This window comes from Pongo pygmaeus, chromosome 16, assembly GCF_028885625.2.
Source record: "Pongo pygmaeus isolate AG05252 chromosome 16, NHGRI_mPonPyg2-v2.0_pri, whole genome shotgun sequence".
NCBI classification, from domain to species: domain Eukaryota; kingdom Metazoa; phylum Chordata; class Mammalia; order Primates; family Hominidae; genus Pongo; species Pongo pygmaeus.
Genome location: NC_072389.2, coordinates 47975931 through 47996522, shown reverse-complemented (window position 1 = coordinate 47996522; position 20592 = coordinate 47975931). Strand labels below are relative to the sequence as shown.

Sequence of the window (20592 nt, the reverse complement as noted above, 5' to 3'; positions counted from 1 at the left end):
ATTTTCAACATTTCTATAAAGTATTATATAAAGCTGCTTTAGACAAAAAAGGTCTATGGTAGAATTTGAATGGCTAAAATTTAACTTCTTAATAGGCCAGGCTGTATTAGGTACCAATATGTTATTCTGTGTATATCTCTGCTCAATTATTTGTCTTTGTCAACAGACAAAAATGAGACAGAAATTTCATATACCACATTCTTTTCATTTGGAAGAAAGGCTATTTGGAATGGATGTTGAATTTCGCGAAGTTTTTATTATCTTAGTAACATTACAATCCTTGAATGAGAGAAAAGTAAAAGGATAATTTGTAAGTTAAAATGCAAATGGTTGTTGGTTTGCAGCTCATTGTTTCTCACTAGTGGCTAGTTTGAAACATGGGGTGACTGAAAAATAGTGAGGCTGCTTTACCTGAACTATTAAGTAAGACACTAATTTTGGTGAAACTTAGTACTAGGCACTAATAGAACTAAGAAACTATGAAAGAAATGGAAAATATTGAGATCCTTTTCTAATTCTTTAGAAAGATGTACATGATACAATTACAGAACAGAAGAAAGGAAATTATTGGATTAATGCCATAATGAAATGTTTGTGAATTATGGAAATTAAAGATATAAAAGATGCATATGGCTTACTGGCAGATTATTTATTTGGTCCATTTGTAGAGCGCCCCAAGTATGAGAACTGCTTTTATGTCTTTATAGTTTAAGGAAGCTCTTTGCAGCTACACTTAGAATTAGCTTTCTCTTCTCTATACTCAACTACTGATCCTAGGTTTTCTCCTTTTGTCAGATAATGTTATTGCAGACTCAGTTTCCCCGACTTTGAGAGTGTGTGATACATGTCAGTAGGCTGTACTGTGCTGTGCACAACTTTCAAAATCCTGAAGTCCTATCTATGACTTCTTGGCTGTATTTTTCCTCATTTGTGGATTTGTGTTAGTAATAGTACTCTGACCGGGCACAGTGGCTCATATCTGTAATCCCAGCACTTTGGGAGGCCTAGTCAGGAAGATCTCTTGAGCCCAGGAGTTCAAGACCATCCTGGGCAACATAGTGAGACCCTGTCTGTGCAAATTTTTTTTTTAATTAGCTGGTGTGGTGCACATGCCTATAGTCTCAGCTACTTGGGAGTCTGAGGTGGAGGGATTGCTTGAGCCCAGGAGTTGGAGGCTACAGTGAGCTGTGATTGCACCACTGCACCTAGCCTGGGTGACAGAGCAAGACTCTGTCTCTAAAAATAATAATAATAATAAAAAAATGATAATAGTACCCGATTAAAATATAAAGAAGCTATGAAATGGGGTTTGTAAAAATGATCTGGGAAATAAGAAATTTAAATTACTATGGAAATATTATGTGAGAGTAGTTTATGCACAATTTATCATAATTGCTCAGAATCTTTTCAAGAAAAATTCTCCCGTCTGGTGATCCATATATATTTTTATTATTGTTGTTGGTTTGGTGGTTTTTTTTTTGAGGCAGGGTATTGCTATGTTGCCCAGGCTGGTCTCAAACTCCTGGGCTCAAGCAATCTTCCTGCCTCAGCCTCTTGAGTAGCTGGGATTACAGGTACAGGCCACCATGCTTGACTCATATATATTTTCTATGTATAAAATTGCCACTCTTTTTTTTATACCATATGTATGTGCACATTTATATCCTGAATCTAAAATGAGTTAATCTCAGAACTGTAGAAATTAACCCTAGCTTCAATCTCAGAAGACCAATGGAGTTTTTTGTTTGTTTTGTTTTGAGACAGAGTGTTGCTCTGTTGCCCAGGCTCGAGTGCAGTGGCACGATCTTGGCTCACTGCAACCTCTGCCTCCCAGGTTCAAGCCATTCTCCTGCCTCAGCCTCCCGAGTAGCTGGTATTACAGGCACCCGCCATCACCCCCAGCTAATTTTTGTATTTTTAGTAGAGACAGGATTTCACCATGTTGGCCAGGCTGGTCTCGAACTCCTGACCTCAGATGATCCGCCCACCTCAGCCTCCCAAAGTGCTGGGATTACAGGCGTGAGCCACTGCGCTTGGCCTGGAGTATTATTTTTATAGCACTGCTGTGTTCATTTTGACTAATGTACTTAGAATTACATATAATAATTAGGTGACTGTTTTGTTTTGTTTTGTTTTGTTTTTTCAGACAGGGTCCAGCAGTCTGGCTCTGTCGCACAGGCTGGAGTACAGTGGCATGATCTTGGCTCACTGCATCCTTCGCCTCCCAGGTTCAAGCAATTTTCCCACCTCAGCCTCCCGAGAAGCTGGGATTACAGGCACCCACCACCATACCTGGCTAATTTTTTCTATTTTTAGTAGAGACGGGGTTTCACCATGTTGGCCAGTCTGGTCTCAAACTCCTGATCTCAGGAGATCCGCCTGCCTCGGCCCCCCAAAGTGCTGGGATTATAGGCATGAGCCATCACACCTGGCCTGATTTTGAATATAGGTTATCATCTCCCTTGTTATTTGACATTTAATATAATTTCTTACACTTGCTTTTCTTATCATGGTCACTTTTGGGTCCATTTACTAGGAAGTAAATTTTGAAAAGTAAATTTTGAAAAGTGAATTACTATAAATTTTAGATTTCAACATCACTTTCAAAGTATACTAGAAAATTGCCATCTGTCTAAATATATTTTAGAATAATTAAAACAGAAATATGAGATAACTTCCTGAAGGAAAACAGTACCAATAGAAACTAATGCTTTTTCCCAGGGTCATTTTAGATTTGCGCTTATTCTAAGAGTTTAGCTCTAAATTCAAATTGCCTGTCTTGGATTAGCCTGAAAGATCCTCAGGACCCTGGTTGCATTTGGGAGCTATTCCAGGACATTAGTTAGGTGTTTTTTTTCCTGGGCTGGACTTAGGACAAGCTTTACATGTCCATGAGCTTTACAGATCCATGTCCAACTAATAGTATTCCTGACACAAAGTGAAATAGATCTGAACATCTTAGCTGACCCTGGAACCACATGGTTTCTTGGTGTCTTTGGACTAGAGATTGACTCTAAACTAAATCTCCCATGACTAATCCAAATTCATTTTGCATTGTATTCAGACCAATTTCTATAGTTTTCCTAGAACTTAATGGGTCTCATTAAGTGATTTGAACTTACTTGATTTCTCAAAAAGACTGTTTTTCTTTATTAGTTTATATAGTTATTTTCAGCCTACTTACATGTCACTTTAGGTGACATGAAAATAAAAACTTTAGGTATCTTAAGGAAGGACATTCTTATTAGATATTGAATCTTATTCATATAGAATTAAAATTACCTCAGTGGAAGGGGGGTAGATTTTAACTTCTCATAGGCTTGATTTTTTTTTTTTTTTTTCTGAGACGGAGCTTCACTCTTACTGCCCAGGCTGGAGTGCAATGGCGCAATCTCGGCTCACCACAACCTCTGCCTCCTGAGTTCAAGCGATTCTCCTGCCTCAGCCTCCTGAGTAGCTGGGATTACAGGCATGTGCCACCACACCCAGCTTATTTTGTATTTTTAGTAGAGACGGGGTTTCACCATTTTGGCCAGGCTGGTCTTGAACTCCTGACCTCAGGTGGTCTGCCCACGTCAGCCTCCCAAAGTGCTGAGATTACAGGCGTGAGCCACTGCGCCCAGCCCACTTGATCTTTAAAAATTGGTCAGGTGTGGGCTGGGTGCAGTGGCTCACGCCTGTAATCCCAGCACTTTGGGAGGCCGAGGTGGGTGGATCACCTAAGGTCAGGAGTTCGAGACCAACCTGACCAACATGGTGAAACCCCGTCTCTACTAAAAATACAGAAATTAGCTGGGCATAGTGGTGGGCACCTGTAATCCCAGATACTTGGGAGGCTGAGGCAGGGAGAATCACATAAACCCAGGAGGCGGAGGTTGCAGTGAGCCAAGATTGCGCCATTGCACTCCAGCCTGGGCGACAGAGCAAGACAACATCTCATAAAAAAATAAAATAAAATAAAATAAAAAATTGGCCAGGTGTGGTGGCTTACACCTTTAATCCAAGTGCTTTGGGAGGCCAAGGCAGATGGATCACTTGAGCTCAGGAGTTTGAGACCAGCCTGGGCAACAGGTGACACCCCATCCCTACAAAAATGCAAAAATTAGCCAGATGTGGTGGTGCATGCTGTAGTCCCAGCTACTCGGGAGGCTGAGGTGGGAGGATCACTTGAGCCTGGAAAGCAGAGGTTGCAGTAAGCCAAGATCACACCACTACACTTCAGTCTAGGTGACACAGTGACCGTGTCTCAAAAAAAAAAAAAAAAAGAAAACATTAGAGAAATCATGAAACATTAGTAAATACCTTTGTATGTCTTTCCTTGTAGGAAGATATAATCCTAGTATTCAACAGAATTTATGGAAAACAACAAAATGCATGAAAATTTGGAGTTTTTCAATGAACAATTATTTGCCAATAATTTTTTCCTGTAATCCTATAATCAGGATTCTGGCAGGAAATAGATGGTATACTCAAAGGGACTTGGAGAGAATTTAATGTAAGGAATTTTTTACAGATGTATGGGCAGAGTTAAGAGAGCCAGTGGGACCAGCAACAGAGGGAGCCATTCCTACCATGAGACCTGAAAGGGGAGTAGAAGTGGGTGTTCGCAGAATCTGGCGAGGGTAGTAGCTGAGAGAGAGGCCATAAGAAGGGAGCTGTGGCCAGGATAGTGGAATGTAGCTGTCACTAGCGCCACAGTCCTCAGTGGGGAAGCAAGGAGAATCATTACCCAGCCCTCTCTTTCCTCTAACACTCTGATTGCCTGTTGGTGCCGTCCATTGAGCAGATCTAACCACAAATCAGAAAGCCAGGAAACCCAGGTGGTGCAGTCTGTAGAAATTAGTCTTCCAGGGCATACAGCACACCAAAGAAGGGGCAGGGATAAACCTACAGAGAGAGACTGTTCTGCACAGTTTATTAGTAGGGTAGCTTGAGTGTCATTCATTGTTACTCAGAATTGTTCATTTTTCTTATAAGTTGGGCAGACCTGGTCAACATCTGTGTTCTTCCTATAAATTAGAATTTGAGGTGTTAAATCTCAAAGCATGCATCTTTGTTGATATTTTACATAATTGCATTTTAATTTTTTCTTCCCCTTCTCCAGATTACAATTCCTAGACCTTCTGTGGCATCTACACAGTCAACTTCAGGGAGCTTTCACTATGGTCAGCAGCCAGAGAAGAAAGATCTTCAGCCCATGGAGCCCACTGTGGAACTTTACTCTCCAAGGGAAAACTTCTCTGGCTTGGTTGTGACGGAGGGTGAACCGCCTAGTGGAGGAAGCAGAACAGATTTGGGGCTTCAGATAGATCACATTGGTCATGACATGTTACCCAACATTAGAGAAAGTAACAAATCTCAAGACCTGGGACCAAAAGAACTTCCTGATAATAACAGACTGGTTGTGAGAGAATTTGAAAATCTCCCTGGGGAAACTGAAGAGAAAAGCATCCTTTTAGAGTCAGATAATGAAGATGAGAAGTTAAGTAGAGGGCAGCATTGTATTGAGATCTCCTCTTTCCCAGGAGATTTGGTAATTGTGGAAAAGGATCACTCAGCTACTACTGAACCTCTTGATGTGACAAAAACACAGACTTTTAGTGTGGTGCCAAATCAAGACAAAAATGATGAGATAATGAAGCTTCTGACAGTTGGAACTTCAGAAATTTCTTCCAGAGACATTGACCCACATGTCGAAGGTCAGCTAGGCCAAGCGGCAGAAATGCAAAAAAATAAGATATCTAAGGATGATGACATCATGAGTGAAGACTTGCCGGGTCATCAAGGAGACCTCTCTACTTTTTTGCACCAAGAGGGCAAGAGAGAGAAAATCACCCCTAGAAATGGAGAACTATTTCATTGTGTTTCAGAGAATGAACATGGTGCCCCAACCCGGAAGGATATGGTTAGGTCATCCTTTGTAACTAGACACAGCCGAATCCCTGTTTTAGCACAAGAGATAGACTCAACCTTGGAATCATCCTCTCCAGTTTCTGCAAAAGAAAAGCTCCTCCAAAAGAAAGCCTATCAGCCAGACCTAGTCAAGCTTCTGGTGGAAAAAAGACAATTCAAGTCCTTCCTTGGCGACCTCTCAAGTGCCTCTGATAAATTGCTAGAGGAGAAACTAGCTACTGTTCCTGCTCCCTTTTGTGAGGAGGAAGCGCTCACTCCCCTTTCAAGACTGACAGTAGATTCTCACCTGAGTAGGTCAACTGAAGATAGCTTTCTGTCACCTATCATCTCCCAGTCTAGAAAGAGCAAAATTCCAAGGCCAGTTTCATGGGTCAACACAGATCAAGTCAATAGCTCAACTTCATCTCAGTTCTTTCCTCGGCCACCACCAGGAAAGCCACCCACGAGGCCTGGAGTGGAAGCCAGGTAATGCTGTGTGCTCTCCCTGTGTTAAGTGTGTAACACCATTTCTATATCTGCTTTATTGTAGTCCACCAATGGCATCATTTCTGTGTTGCCCCCTTCTCAGTATCTTTCTTTCCTGCCTTTCCCAGGCCTTACAGCCTAGTGCAGTGGAAGTAATCAGATTGATCCAGGTTAATTATTTTTTCCAATTTATTGTGGTAAAATACACATAACATAAAATTTAGCATCTTAACTTTTGTTTTGTATGTTTTTGAGACGGAGTCTCGCTCTATCACGCAGGCTGGAGTGGAGTGACTCAATCTTAGCTCACTGCAACCTCTGCATCCCGGGTTCAAGAGAGTCTCTCGTGCCTCAGTCACCCAAGTAGCTAGGATTACAGGCACCTGCCACCACACCAGTTTATTTTATTTTATTTTATTTTAACTAGAGACAGGGTTTCGCTATGTTGGGCAGGCTGGTCTCAAACTCCTGGCCCCAAGTGATCCATCTGCCTTGGCCTCCCAAAGTGCTGGGATTACAGGCTTGAGCCACTGTGCCCAGTGGCTCTTAATCATTTTTAAGTGTACAGTTCAGTGGTATTAAGTACATTCACATTGTTGTGTTACACTTAATATTCTAAAGTTATAACACTTTCATTTAGATTTATATCAGCTTAACTTCAATATCATGCAAAAACTCTGCTCCTTTCAGTCTCCATCTCCACTCCTTTCAGGTGTTGATGTTACAAAATTACATCTTTATACATTGTGTGTTCAAACACGTAAACCAATAATTTTTAAAATGCATTAATCTCTTAAATTATGTAAAAAACAAAATGTGGAGTTTTAATTGTCCATGTGTTTGCCTTTATTAAGATCTTTATTTCTTCATATGGCTTCAAGTTCCTGTGTGGCGTCCTTTCATTTCAACCTACAGGACTCCCTTTAGCATTTCTTGCAAGGCAGGTCTGGTGGTAACAAACTCCCTTAGCTTTTATCTGAGAATGTCTTAATTACTCCCTCATTTTTGAAGGACAGTTTTGCCAGATACAGGATTCTTAGTTGACCGTTCTTTTAGTATTTTAAAAGAAGTACTTTAAAGTACTAAAGTACTTCCAGCCTCAATGTTTCTGATGAGAAGTGTTCTGATAATTTTTTTGAGAATCTCAAGATTCTCTGTCTTTGTCTGTTGACAGTTTGATTATAATGTGTCTCATTGTGGGTCTCTGAGTTCATCCTACTTCGAGTTTGTTGAGTTTCTGGGATGTTGTATATTCATGTCTCTTATGACTTTTGCGGAGTTTGCAACCTTTTTTTTTTTTTTTAAGTATTCTCTCTGCCTCTTTCACTTTTCTCCTTCTGGAACTCCCACAGTGTGCATGCAAGTCTGCTTGATGGCCCCACAGGCCCTTTACTCTCTGTTTACTTTTTCTTTACTCCTTTTTTTTTCTGTACCTCAGACTCAATACTTTCCATTGTCCTGTCTTCAAGTTTGCTGATTTTTTCTTCTGCCTGCTCAAATCTGCTTTCGAATCCGTCTAGTGAATTTTTTATTTTAGTGATTGTACTTTTCAGTTCCAATTTTTTTTTGGTTCTTTTTAGGTTTTCTGTCTCTTATTTATATTTCCATTTTGTTCATACATTGTTTTCTTGAGTTTCTCCATGTCTTTCTTTAGTTCTTCAAGCTATCCTTAAGACAGTTGTTTCAAAATCTTTGTCTAGTAGATTTGCCATCAGGTCTTTTTCAGGTACAATTTCTGTTGATATATTTTTTTCTCCTTGGAATGGACCATACTTTCCTGTTTCTGTGTATGTTTTTTGATTTTTTTTGTTGAAAATTGGATATTTGAATCTAATAATGTGGTAACTCTGAAAATAAGATTTTCCCCTTTCTTCGGGATTTGCTGTGGGTTGTTTTTGTTTCTTTTTGTTTTTGAGACAGGGTCTCACTCTGTCACCCAGGCTGGAGTACAGTGGAATAATCATGACTTACTGCAGCCTCTAACTCCTGGGCTCAAGTGATCCTCCTGCCTCAGCCTCCTGAGTAGCTGGAACTACAGGTGCATGCCAGCATACCTAGCTAATTTGTTTGTTTGTTTTTTGATGGTTGTAGACTGTCTCTGTGCTGAGGACCAGCCTGAGATGTAAACCTAAGGTCTCAGACCTTTTCTAAGCCTGTACTTTTTCCTGGCTAAGCATAGTAGCTTTTTGATTTCCCCATTATATGTGGTTGGTTTTGAATATACAAGTCTTTAATATCTGGCTCCGAAGAAGGGAAAAAAGAAAAATGAGGGAAGGAAAAAAAGAGGACTGGCCCTTTTAATCCCCTAGCAGTCACTTCAGCCAGAGGAGAACAAGTTTGTAACAATGGGGAAAAATGTAAGAGTTACTACCTACCTCTTTCTCTGCTCTTCTGTGATCAGAAGCAGCAATGACTAATCAGAGCACAGATCCCCAGTAATTGGAGGACAGGGTTCTTTTTGCCCACCTGGTTCTTGTAAGCTGTGTGCAAACTGCTCCAGAAATAAGTGCACAGCTGCCTGCCACGGGGCTGGGAATGGGGGATGGGTAGCTGTTACTGTGCTAAGATCTGAAATAGACTAAAATTAACTGTAATTGACAGTCCAAGCTTTCTCCTGGAAGTTGCAAGCCTTCAGTAGACTCCAGATTTCCAAGATAATTACATCAGACAGATTCTGCCAGTGCAGTTGCCTAGGTGGGGAGACAGATTCCTAGTGCTTCCTACTCTACTGTCTTCCCACAATCTTCTCTGATCCAGGTTAATTTTTGGCTCTCCCACTTTCTAGCAGTAAGAACCTCCATTTCCTCATCTATGGAATGGGCAAAATATTTGCTTAATAGTTTTGGGAGAATGAAACAAAGCCACAATCATCTAGGACTTGGGACATTGCTTAGCATGTAATAAAGATTATGTCTGTCTCCAGTTGCATTTTGATGATCAGCAATTTTCTAGCTTTGTTCAGTCAGAATCCCATTATGTCCCATAATGCCATTATGATGTCAAATGCTAGTGAAGAATACATTGTCCATGATTTGATAAATGGACCCTGGTAACAGTGCTGTTTATCTTGATTATAATGAATTAAACCAAAAAAATCCTATAGATTTCCCTAGGTCTGATGGTATATACAACCATACATAGTAAAGATACTGCTTTAGTATCTACTGCATGCTGTACTTTTTATTTAAATATTATCATGATATATTTGACCACAGAATGTTTATATTTTGAGGAAGAGGGGAAAATATTGGGAGGTGGTAAACCAGTGAAGAGTGCTTTCCAGGGCCAAATGTGGTGGCTCACACCTGTAATCCCAGCACTTTGGGAGGCTGAGACAGGCAGATTGCTTGAGCCCAGGAGTTTGAGACCAGCCTGGGCAACATGGTGAAACCTCATCTCTACAAGAATTAGCTAGGCACAGGTGCTACACAGCTGTATTCCCAGCTACTTGGGAGGCTGAGGTGGGAGGATCCTTCTATGAGTTGTTGTCTGTGTTCATGTCAAAACATTCTATTGGATTACTTTTTTTTTTTTCTTTTGAGATAGAATCTTGCTCTGTCACCCAGGCAGGAGTGCGGTGGTGCGATCCCGGCTCACTGCAACCTCTGCCTCTCAAGTTCAAGCGATTCTCCTGCCTCAGCTTCCCGAGTAGCTGGGATTACAGGCACCTGCCATCATGCCCAGCTAATTTTTTGTATTTTAGTAGAGATGGAGTTTCGCCATGTTGGCCAGGCTAATCTCAAACCCCTGACCTCAAGCTATCCACCCACCTCAACCCCCCAAAGTGCTGGGATTACAGTTGTGAGCCACTGCACCCTGGGTTACTTTCTGTAACTAAACCCCTTCTCTGCAAATTATATTGAAGATATTTTATCCTAGTCTGAATTTTAACTTGGGTTGTAGTGCCTGTTGTTTGATAGAAAAGTTTAGTGTTCATGGAACTGAACATTTTTTATTAATTGTGTTTTATATCATGCATAGGAAGGTCCTTCAACCCTAATATTTTTTTAAAAGGTAGTAATTTCCAGTACCCTTATAGTTTTGTGCTTTGTGTATAAATTTATTGTCGATCTAAAGTGTATCATTATATATGATGTGAAGTTTTTTTCCAAGTAGTTAGTGATATCACAATACTCATTTCCCATAGAAACATGGGGATCTTTTTGGATTCAATGCTCTGTTCTATTCATTTGTCTGTTCCTTTGCTGTATACTTTCCATTACCATAGTTTTATTATTAGAGGGGCCCTAGGGTCCTTCTCACTACATAATTTGGCATTGCCACTAAAATATATTGTAGACTGCTTTATAGCAGGCCCTCCCCACCCCAGGGCTGCACGGCAGGAGGCATTACCGCCTGAGCTCCGCCTCCTATCAGATCAGCAGTGGCATCAGATTCCCATAGGAGTGTGAACCCTGTTGTGAACTGCACATGGGAGTGATCTAGGTTGTACGCTCCTTATGAGAATCTAATTAATGCCTGATGATCTGGGGTGGAACACTTTCATCCTGAAACCATCCTTGCCCCTCCTTCCCCCGTCGTGGAAAAATTGTCTTCCATGAAACTGGTCCTTGGTGCTAAAAAGGTTGGGGACCACTGCTTTGTAGTTTATAAAAACACTTTTATATGTTCCATTTTCTTTGATTCTTAGGCCAAACCAGAAAGACATTTAGGACAAAGAAGACATTTGCTATTCATATGAATACTCTTAGAATTCTGAGGCCCAAGGGCCGGGGCACTACGGTTCATGCTTGTAATCCCAGCACTTTGGGAGGCTGAGACGGGAGGATCGCTGGAGCTCAGGAGTTTGACACCAGCCTGGGCAATGCGGCAAAACAGTCTCTACACAAAATACAAAAATTAGCCAGGCATGCACTACAGGTGCACACCTGTCGTCCCAGCTACTCAGGAGGCTGAGGTGGGAGGATTGCATGAGCTCAGGAGGTCGAGACTGCAGTGAGCTGTGATCATCATCCCACTGCACTTCAGCCTGAGTGACAGAGCAAGACCCTGTTTCAAAAAAAAAAAAAATCTGAGGCCCAAGTTCAGTTGCCAGTATGGGGTGGGCAGTCAGTTCCAGTGTCCACCCTCCTTAATCCCAGACTATTGACAGGAATAGAAACTGAGGTCCACAGAAACCAATGACTACTCTTTTCTCTTGGAAATTATTAAATGAGTGGAATGTACATTTATCTGTAGTTCCTCCTGTTGCTGAGTGTAGTTCTCATGTTGAAGACTTAGGGGTGACAGATCCTTGGCAGAAAAAAGAAAATTAAAAAAAAAACACTTACATTGTGGGATTTCGTGTTTGTAGGATTCCTGTCCTAACATCCTTACACGATATGGTTTACTCTCTGTCTTATGTGCTAACATGCTAGAGACAATTAGTTAAATTCATCTGAAAATTAGCAGAATAAACATGGCATAGGAGGAAGGGAACGAATACCATTTAAGGGCTTCTTCATGGCAGATGTTCATCTACGTACTTGGGTCACTGCCCTTGTTCTGTTCAGTGACCCTGTGAGATAGATAGTATTCCCATTGAAAGCAGGGAGAAATTAAAGAATTTGTCCATGGTCATACAACTAGTATATGACAGAGTAACCCTGTATCCTGTTAGTCTCTTTTCTGATTTCTACACATTCAAAATATGATTTTGGGACATTGTGACTTTTTAGGCACACTTGAAATGAATTAAAATTGAAATATATTTTCTCTGTTCTTTTAAGGCTACGCAGATATAAAGTCCTAGGGAGTAGTAACTCCGACTCAGACCTTTTCTCCCGCCTGGCCCAAATTCTTCAAAATGGATCTCAGAAACCCCGGAGCACTACTCAGTGCAAGAGTCCAGGATCTCCTCACAATCCAAAAACACCGCCCAAGAGTCCAGTTGTCCCTCGCAGGAGTCCCAGTGCCTCTCCTCGAAGCTCATCCTTGCCTCGCACGTCTAGTTCCTCACCATCTAGGGCTGGACGGCCCCACCATGACCAGAGGAGTTCATCCCCACATCTGGGGAGAAGCAAGTCACCTCCCAGCCACTCAGGATCTTCCTCCTCCAGGAGGTCCTGCCAACAGGAGCATTGCAAACCCAGCAAGAATGGCCTGAAAGGATCCGGCAGCCTCCACCACCACTCAGCCAGCACTAAAACCCCCCCAGGGAAGAGTAAGCCAGCCAGTAAACTCAGCAGATAGGAGCCAGGCTGCATCTCTTTGAAAGGTGTGAGATCTTCCTCCTAAACCTGATGCATGTGTGTCCCTGTACTGTCTATGTAAAAAAATCAGTGTTGATCTTCTCTTGCAAAAGAAAGTAACATGATCAATTATTTATAAGAAGACATAAATACATGATAAGGAATTACCTAAGGCAGGCAACCAAGTAGATTAGGAATCAATGTCTTTGTACAAGAAGGAAAAATAGAGCAAAAATCCAAGGGGGAGAAACTCATTAAAATGAGCTCTCATTTTTTAAGCTGCCTTTGAAACGAAAGAGTTGAGGATAGGAGATAGAATGGAATTTTAGGGGGGTTGCCTAGTTTTTTTAAGCCTCAATTCAAAGATTATATAGCAAAAGTGAGACTTCTTGTTTGATATTTTCATTCAAAACTTTCCCACCCTGGAGAGTCATTGATCAGATATTAGATTATGTAAGAAGTCTGTTGCCAGGGAGCCAGTACTCGTGTATATTTGGCTTGTGTGTTTATTTCGTGTATCGAGAATGAACACCTTTACTTTGCCTCATTCCTAGTACCCTCCCTGGAGTTCAGATTTTTTTTTAAAGTTTAGTATGTCTCATCTGATTCAATCTCTCTGCTTTTATTTTATGGTCCTAGTTGTACTATCAAATCCAATTACTTTTTTTTAGGTCCCTGATTTTTTTTTTTTAGAGCAACAGTTCTTAACATACTACATTTTTATTATGAAAAATAAGAAAGTTAGGTAAAGGAAAGAAAAGTCTAACTAGAGCTATTTTGCAGGCTTTAGTGTTTAGGGAGAGAAAGAAAGTATGGGGTAATAGCCTTCAAGATAGAAGATGCCCCTTCGTCTCTGTTAAGTGTCCTCCTTTAGAAACTTGAGTAGAAGGAAAACTGACCAGAGTAGACTGCTTCCTTAAGTCTTCTGGGTTCCAACTGTTTGTCATATCAGCCTCCAAGATGATACAAGGGAAGCACAATGCTTTGGACTGTGACTTGAGATTTAGAAATAAATTAGATATATTATTGAGGCTTAGAATCCTCAAACTTTGTATTTTATACATTTAACCAATAAGGAATTAATATCTGGGGAAATAAATTTAGGCAAATATTTCTTTTTTAATGTTTTATTACCTGCTTCTCCTGTGTTTTAGTTCAACATTTGGGCTTCTTGGCCTGATTTTCATACAATCTCAATTTACGAAGCTATAAAGAGGAAGATATTTGTTCTAATCTCACTCTTCTAATAGGAATCAGGCAAATGAAAGTCTACCAGACTATTAAAATGGGCTGTTTTTATACTCTCTAGGTGTTTTGTGTTGTAAAGACCTTATTAAGGTCAGGTAAATTGGTCTGCTTGCTGTTGAAATCTGCCTTCTAGCAAACATCTGTGCTTTCTGTTTGACCTTGTGTTTGCTGCCAAACCTAATACAGTTGAATTGGGAAACAAAAAAAAAAAGAAAGAAATACATTTCCTCCCCAAGTGAACATCTTCTAATGCTGCATCAAAGCTGCCCTGAAGCTGCACTGAACTTCTCTTGTTCTCTTTATCTGTGTTGAGCTTTTTAAAAAAACAAACTCAAAACACTATTGAGGCATATAACGTCTCTTAAAAGAAATGTAGCATAGTGTGGAATCTTAATTTCTCTCCAGTTTCAAACACTACAGAGGAATGCAATAGATAAGACATATTTGCTGTTTATCTAAAGCAACTGTAATATTGGAAGAACAGTCCTTCTGTATTATATTGTATAATAGTTGCTATAACACTACTTGCATGTCTTCATGGTAAATTATATAAATATTTATAAATATATAGAGAGACATATCCTTATATAGACTCATTCTTTGTCATTCTCCATTTGTAATTTCGAGATCACAGATGGCAAAATTCCTTTTCTATTGTGTGCCTCATGTACACTTGGGCCTTGCCTATCTTCATTTTCTGAAACTATGTTCTTGGCATGTGACACCTCAGAGTCTTCTTGCCTTCCCTGTGTACAATGCAAGGGTGGGCAGTATTTAACAAGCCAAGATAGGTTATTTAATTTTCATTTGAAAAAGATTTTAATAGGGAAAAAATTACAGGGACATGCTTGTAATACTGGTTCAAAGATTTGTCATGTTACTCACATAGTTCTCTCCTTATAGTAAGAGTGGATAAACTGGGATGATAATGATGAGTCTGACAGATTTTTAAAACATTTCTTAAAAATTGCCACTCAACTTTCCTCTTTTCATCTCACTTTTTTTGCAGGGGGTTGGGGGAATAATGAAGAAATTGTCATATTTCTGTTGCATTAGCTAAATTGTGCTAAAAGTAGTCAGCTTTAAATCCCGACCCCTTTAGTCGGAAATATGCTAGTAGTAATCATTGGAAAAGCTGATGAGGCTACAACTGTGGAACATTTGTGTGATTTTATTTCTTATTGGCATTTCTCTGCTGGCAGTTGGAACTGACAGTGATGGGAATGTGGCAACTGAATGTTTTCTCTCTTTCTTGGTTCCTTCCATTTTTATCTCAACTTTTCCAGTGTGTTGTCCCCTTTTCTAAATGGCATTGACAAACTCATCAAGATCCAGAGATAAACAGTCTCATTGTGTAAGAATATTTTATTTTGCATGTAGAGGAAAAAATTAACCAAAGACGTTTCTGCTCTGATACTTTCAAAAGAAAACAGACTAATTATATCATAGGTGGTATCAATAGGTCTGCTTATAAGTATTGTCTTATGTAGAGATTTACTTTTTGGTTTTTACAAGCATAGTTTGTGCTTTTAGATGTCTCTCAGGTGAAAAATAGAAGTTGGCGGCCCTGAGCAAGCACCTGTGACAAAGGGATTTTTATTTTAAAGTATGATATAGAAAATGAGGTTTTTGGTTTGATTTGGTTTGGTTGTGTTTTTTAGTTCTTTATTTTTTATTTGGGGGTTCTCTTAGTGATGGCATATTTCAGGTTTCAGTGACATAGATCAAGTAATTTTAAAGCAATTTGGTTATTCTATCTAAGATGAGGGACATGGCTATTAAGGTCAAGCCAAACTATACTAAAAGTAGTATAGGGCAGCAGTTAAAAATTATCTTTTGAAAATCAAGTATTACCTGGTTTCTTCTGTCACAACAGAATAGCTGGTTACCTAGTGAGTCACAGTTGCCCTTGCCTTCCCTTGTTAGTCCCTGGAGGCACTTGAGTGGAACAGAAGGTAGAATTAGCAACAGCTCAATCACTTTAGGTAGCATTTCTCCTGAATTCTGCTGCCAAATCCCCAGGGTCTATGGATTGGTTGAAATAGTAAAATCACACGTAGTGATTTCTTGCACAGCGTAGAGGCGTTTAATTTTAGTGTATAGTGAACAAAGAAGGAAAACTGGGTCATATAAAATTTAACCTTAAAACACAGATTATAAATATCTTTGAATGTTAAGCCCTAGGCAGACAGGCACTCTCATTCTTAACTCTGGTATGCAAGCTGGCCTTGCTGACAGTGGCATAGTTACATTAACTGTTTTTTAAGTTGCATGTTGTGACGTGAATGTTTTTTGTAAAAGTTGCCAAGTTAATCGAGTCCTAAATAAGTAGCAAAATGGTCACTGAGACCCACTGTAGTCATTACTCACTTTATATTATTTGCTTTCAAATACTAAAACCTCAGCTGCTAATTCAGCACTCTAGGTGTACTGTGTCTCCTTCTCTTGGCTCCTAGCCATGTAGGGAACTTGAGGTTCTTCAGTATCTTCAGAGATTCCTTCCAGGCCACATATTTTTTATGCTAATATTTCTATAGTTGCATTCGATCTACAAGGAGAAAGTGTACATTGGTGCATGTTTTATAAACCCAGACACAGATAGCTAAAACCATAATTAGTTTTTCTATACCCAAGAGCTTTGAATTAAAAACAGATGGTTTTTTTTTCCCCAAGAGCAGACAATTCTACATTCCTAACATAACATTAGGAATTGGTGATATGAGAAGCAGGATCCAGAATTCAGAACGATTTAGTGAGACTCGGGGAAAAAAATGCATTTTCCCCTGGCTGTTTGAAAATTTATTTATTTGTAGATAAGTCTAGATTTAGTCTTGGAGATAAAAGTTTTTTATATTTTAAAAACTTATTCTTTATATTGATCAAAACATGGCATATGTTAGAGAACCACTTCTTCTGTCATGTTTATGTATTTTGGAATTAAGTTGTTTGCATTCACTTTCAAAATCTCCCCATTTCTGTTTATGTGCACTTAACCACAGATGTGTTGGGACTTTGCCTCCCCTGGAGAGGTACTTTAGCACCTGTGTCACTGAGGAGATGGAGTGGTTGACAAGTACTGTTGCGCTGTGTAACTTGGGGTTTGGCTCTGTGGACAATATATTAGCAGAATGATACCACACAAAAGTATTACAGGATTAAGGCATGTAACTTCTATGGTAGTCCTTATGTATCAGCATATACCCAAGTTCAGAAACCATAGGTGCATTTTTAGACCTTTACTTAGAGAACTAAAGGCAGTTCCAACCATCAGCCCATATGGCGGGATTAATGCATGAAAACCCTCAGAGGGTGTTGGGACATCCTACTTCCCTGTCCTCATCCGGTAGAACTCTGGTGTGTGCCTTGAGGATAAGCAAGTAGAGTGGAAACTCATCCTATCGTTGAGTATTCTCGGTATTTTGGCCTTCCCTCTGGAATTATGAGAAATTTAACAAAGTCTCAGGAACCTTTAGAATCCATTGCCCAACACTGCTAGAAAAACTGTAGGAGGCACATGGAGAATTCCTATAGTTCTTAGGTAAGTCCAAGACATGGCACAGGGATCCCTATCCACATAAAGGGGAATCCGGATGCTGCACACCTCAATACTGAGAAATCCCTGACTGAACATGGAATTATGACAGTAAAGTTTTGGTCCTTTAGTTTTCTAGAGCAGCTCACAGAAATTTTAAAAAGTAAAACAAGGTCAGGCGCAGTGGCTCATGCCTGTAATCCCAGCTCTTTGGGAGGCCGAGGCGGGCAGATCACGAGGTGAGGAGATCGAGACCATCCTGGCTAACAGGGTGAAACCCCGTCTCTACTGAAAATACAAAAAATTAGCCGGGCATGGTGGCGGGCGCCTGTAGTCCCGGCTGCTCGGGAGGCTGAGGCAGGAGAATCGCTTGAACCTGGGAGGCAGAAGATTACAGTAAGCCAAGATCGCATCACTGCACTCCAGCCTGGGCGACAGAGCAAGACTCCATCTCAAAAAAAAAAAAAAAAGTAAAACAAAAATAAAGTCTATGCCCATTAAGACGTCTTCTAATTCAGTTGTGATTGTCTGCTCTTACTTAAAAAAATATTTAAGCTTGATGTTTAATTATTCCCTTTCAGCAAATTTGGATCAGAAAATTAAAGTATGTGACAAGATCAGGTCACCTTGAATTTCCACACAATCTCAAGACACTGAATAGCAAAAAAGTAACATTAGTCAGTAATGATTAGTGTATTTCCTTAGACTTTGCTGGATCTTTGGTCTTAAGGTAACATGTAAAAGTAGTGAAGCCTTTCCTTTCATGGCCCTGTGCAATGTAACGGTTTTCTGCCTCCTCTTCAGCTGGAAGCGTTAGTGGTAGAGTATGGGAATAGAGTATATGTACACTGGCGATGCTGACCATGCCTCCCAGGTACCCTGGCTCTGGGTTCCTTGACCTAGGGAACAAGATTGGATGAGGCAGATCTTTGAGCCCATGTGACTATAGAATTTGCTGATGATATAATTTTACAACAACAATGGATAGGAATTTTACCTCTCTTTTTATTAGTTTAATATTATTTAATATTATGTACATAAGTGTTCACTCGCCTAATTAAAAACATTGAGTAAACCAAGTTTTTATATAGACTACCCTTGCCATATGATGCTCTTTTTCTCTAATAATATGCAATTTAAATCCTGAGGAATCCATGCCCAGCATTTCACCATATCTGGACTCTGTGTGGGCATTGTTCACTCACCTACAAGGGGTAAACAAGGCTACCAGAACTTGAATTTGACTTATAGGGAGCTACCCAGGAAGGGGAAAGCCCTTGGGACTTTTTCCAAAACAATCTTCTCTTTGAACTGTTCATCAGACAAAGTAGTCCATTGAGGTGACAAAGCTTTCAGAAATACAAAGATGGGAAGATAAAGGTAACACTGGCCCACTTGGGGCTTTGACATTGGATTAGGTGGACTGAATAAACACAGCCTAGATGGCCTGGGCTTGAGCCTCGCTTACTTCTCCTTGATACATAGTTCCTGGTCCACCTTCTGGCCCTTTTTCTAAAATAGCCAGTGTCTATTTCACTAGGCCATTTACTTACAAGTTCCCAGCTTTTAGGGAAAAAAGAGGGAGGGGGGAGCATCTAGTTTTGAATTAGATATACATCTTAGAAGTAATGAGCTATTGGCAGCTGTTAGATTTAGCCACAAACCAGAATTCTTTCTTGTTGAACAAGACCAATGAGTTAGATGACTTTAATAATTCCACTTTTCTCTCCCTCTCTCCTCTTCCTGAAATCAGAGAGATGAGAAACTACTCTTTGAAATACCTCCAGAGGCGTTTTATTGTGTTCCTTTCCCCTCCAAGCAGCTCCCTTTATACAATTTTGCTCAGGCAACCAAGGACAGAGTATCGGCAGAAACATGGAGTGCTTTTGTATAGGCCACCTGTACATAAAAGTGTAATTATTTATTTAATTTTCCCATTTGTATCATATTAAAGCTTTGTACAGTGTTTTAAGTTCTGTTTTAAAATTATTTTGTATTTTATTTTTATAACCTAGTAATAAAATATTCATTCCGCATGCAAAATCTAGTTCTGTTTGTGTGATGGTCTGGATTTCAAAAGTGGAAAATATTATTTTTCTAAGTTAATAAAGTTATTGAATACACCAGATGTTACAAGATCAACGGGGAGCAGACAGTGTTACTGTAAATGCAGTACCACATCTAGAAGTTCCCTAGAAAAAGCAGCCCAGGACTGAATAGAAGCTAGGTGTTAAGTGTCCCTGCAGGTGAAAACCAGGGTGCAAGGATGTTAGGAGATGTTTTCCTGTAATAAAATTAAAATATTAAAAGCTCCTTTTTAGTCCATTATTCTGTCTGGCTGGAGGTACTTTTTCCTTCTCCATAGGAAATACCCCTTCTACCACTAGAGAGATTCCTGCACCCCCACTCTCATCCTTCCGCCTGTAACCTTCCTTTGAACCAGAGGAACTCTCAGGAGGCATTCACAAGGGCACTGCCTCACCCCTCCTGGTTTGGTTTGACCTGGAATGTTTGTGCCATCTGTTTTTCTCCGCCTGGATTCCCTTGCTTGATTTCTCACTGAGCGGCAACCTCCAAAATGCTCTCTCAGGTTTTTTTGTTTTGTTTTGTTTTTGAGATGGAGTCTTGCTCTGTCACCCAGGCTGGAGTGCAGTGGCGTGATCTTGGCTCATTGCAACACCCAGGCTGGAGTGCAGTGGTGTGATCTTGGCTCATTGCAACCTCCGCCTCCCAGGTTCAAGCGATTCTCCTGCCTCAGCCTCCCGAGTAGCTGGGACTACAGGCGTGCGCCACCATGCCCAGTTAATTTTTGTATTTTTAGTAGAGACACGGTTTCACCATGTTGGCAAGGATGGTCTCCATCTCTTGACCTCGTGATCCGCCCACCTCTGCTTCCCACTGCACTCCAGCCCGGGGGCAACAGAGCGAGACTCCATCTCAAAATAAAATTAAATAAAGGAGATTAAGAAATTACTCAGGCCGGGTATGGTGGCCCACGCCTATAATCCCAGCACTTTGGATCTGCCGCCCCCTCCCCGCCAAAACATTAGCTGGGCTATAGCCCTAGGGAGGCTGAGTCGGGAGGATTGCTTGAGCCCAGGAGGCCAAGGCTGCAGTGGGCCGTGCTCACGCCACTGCACTCCAGCCTGGGCAACAAGCAAGACCCTGTCTCATAAAAAAAAAAAAAAAAAAACCAAACCCAAAAAAAACAAACCTCAAGCTCCCAGAAGCTAATCATGATAT

The 20592-nt window shown here is 40.5% G+C and overlaps 1 protein-coding gene across 4 annotated transcripts in view; it reads left to right on the top strand.

Annotated features, from left to right (window-relative positions):
- The window catches only part of TTBK2 (tau tubulin kinase 2), a 176126-nt gene extending 156734 nt beyond the window's left edge, over positions 1–19392 (top strand). For all 4 annotated transcript variants that reach the window (XM_063652156.1, XM_063652155.1, XM_054452122.2 and 1 more), the window contains 2 exons: positions 5105–6378; positions 12108–19392. In XM_063652156.1, the coding sequence (XP_063508226.1) occupies positions 5105–6378; positions 12108–12570 (1737 nt within the window). In that variant the 3' untranslated portion in view covers positions 12571–19392. The remainder of the gene's footprint in view (positions 1–5104; positions 6379–12107) is intronic.
- The last annotated feature ends 1200 nt before the right edge of the window (positions 19393–20592 follow it).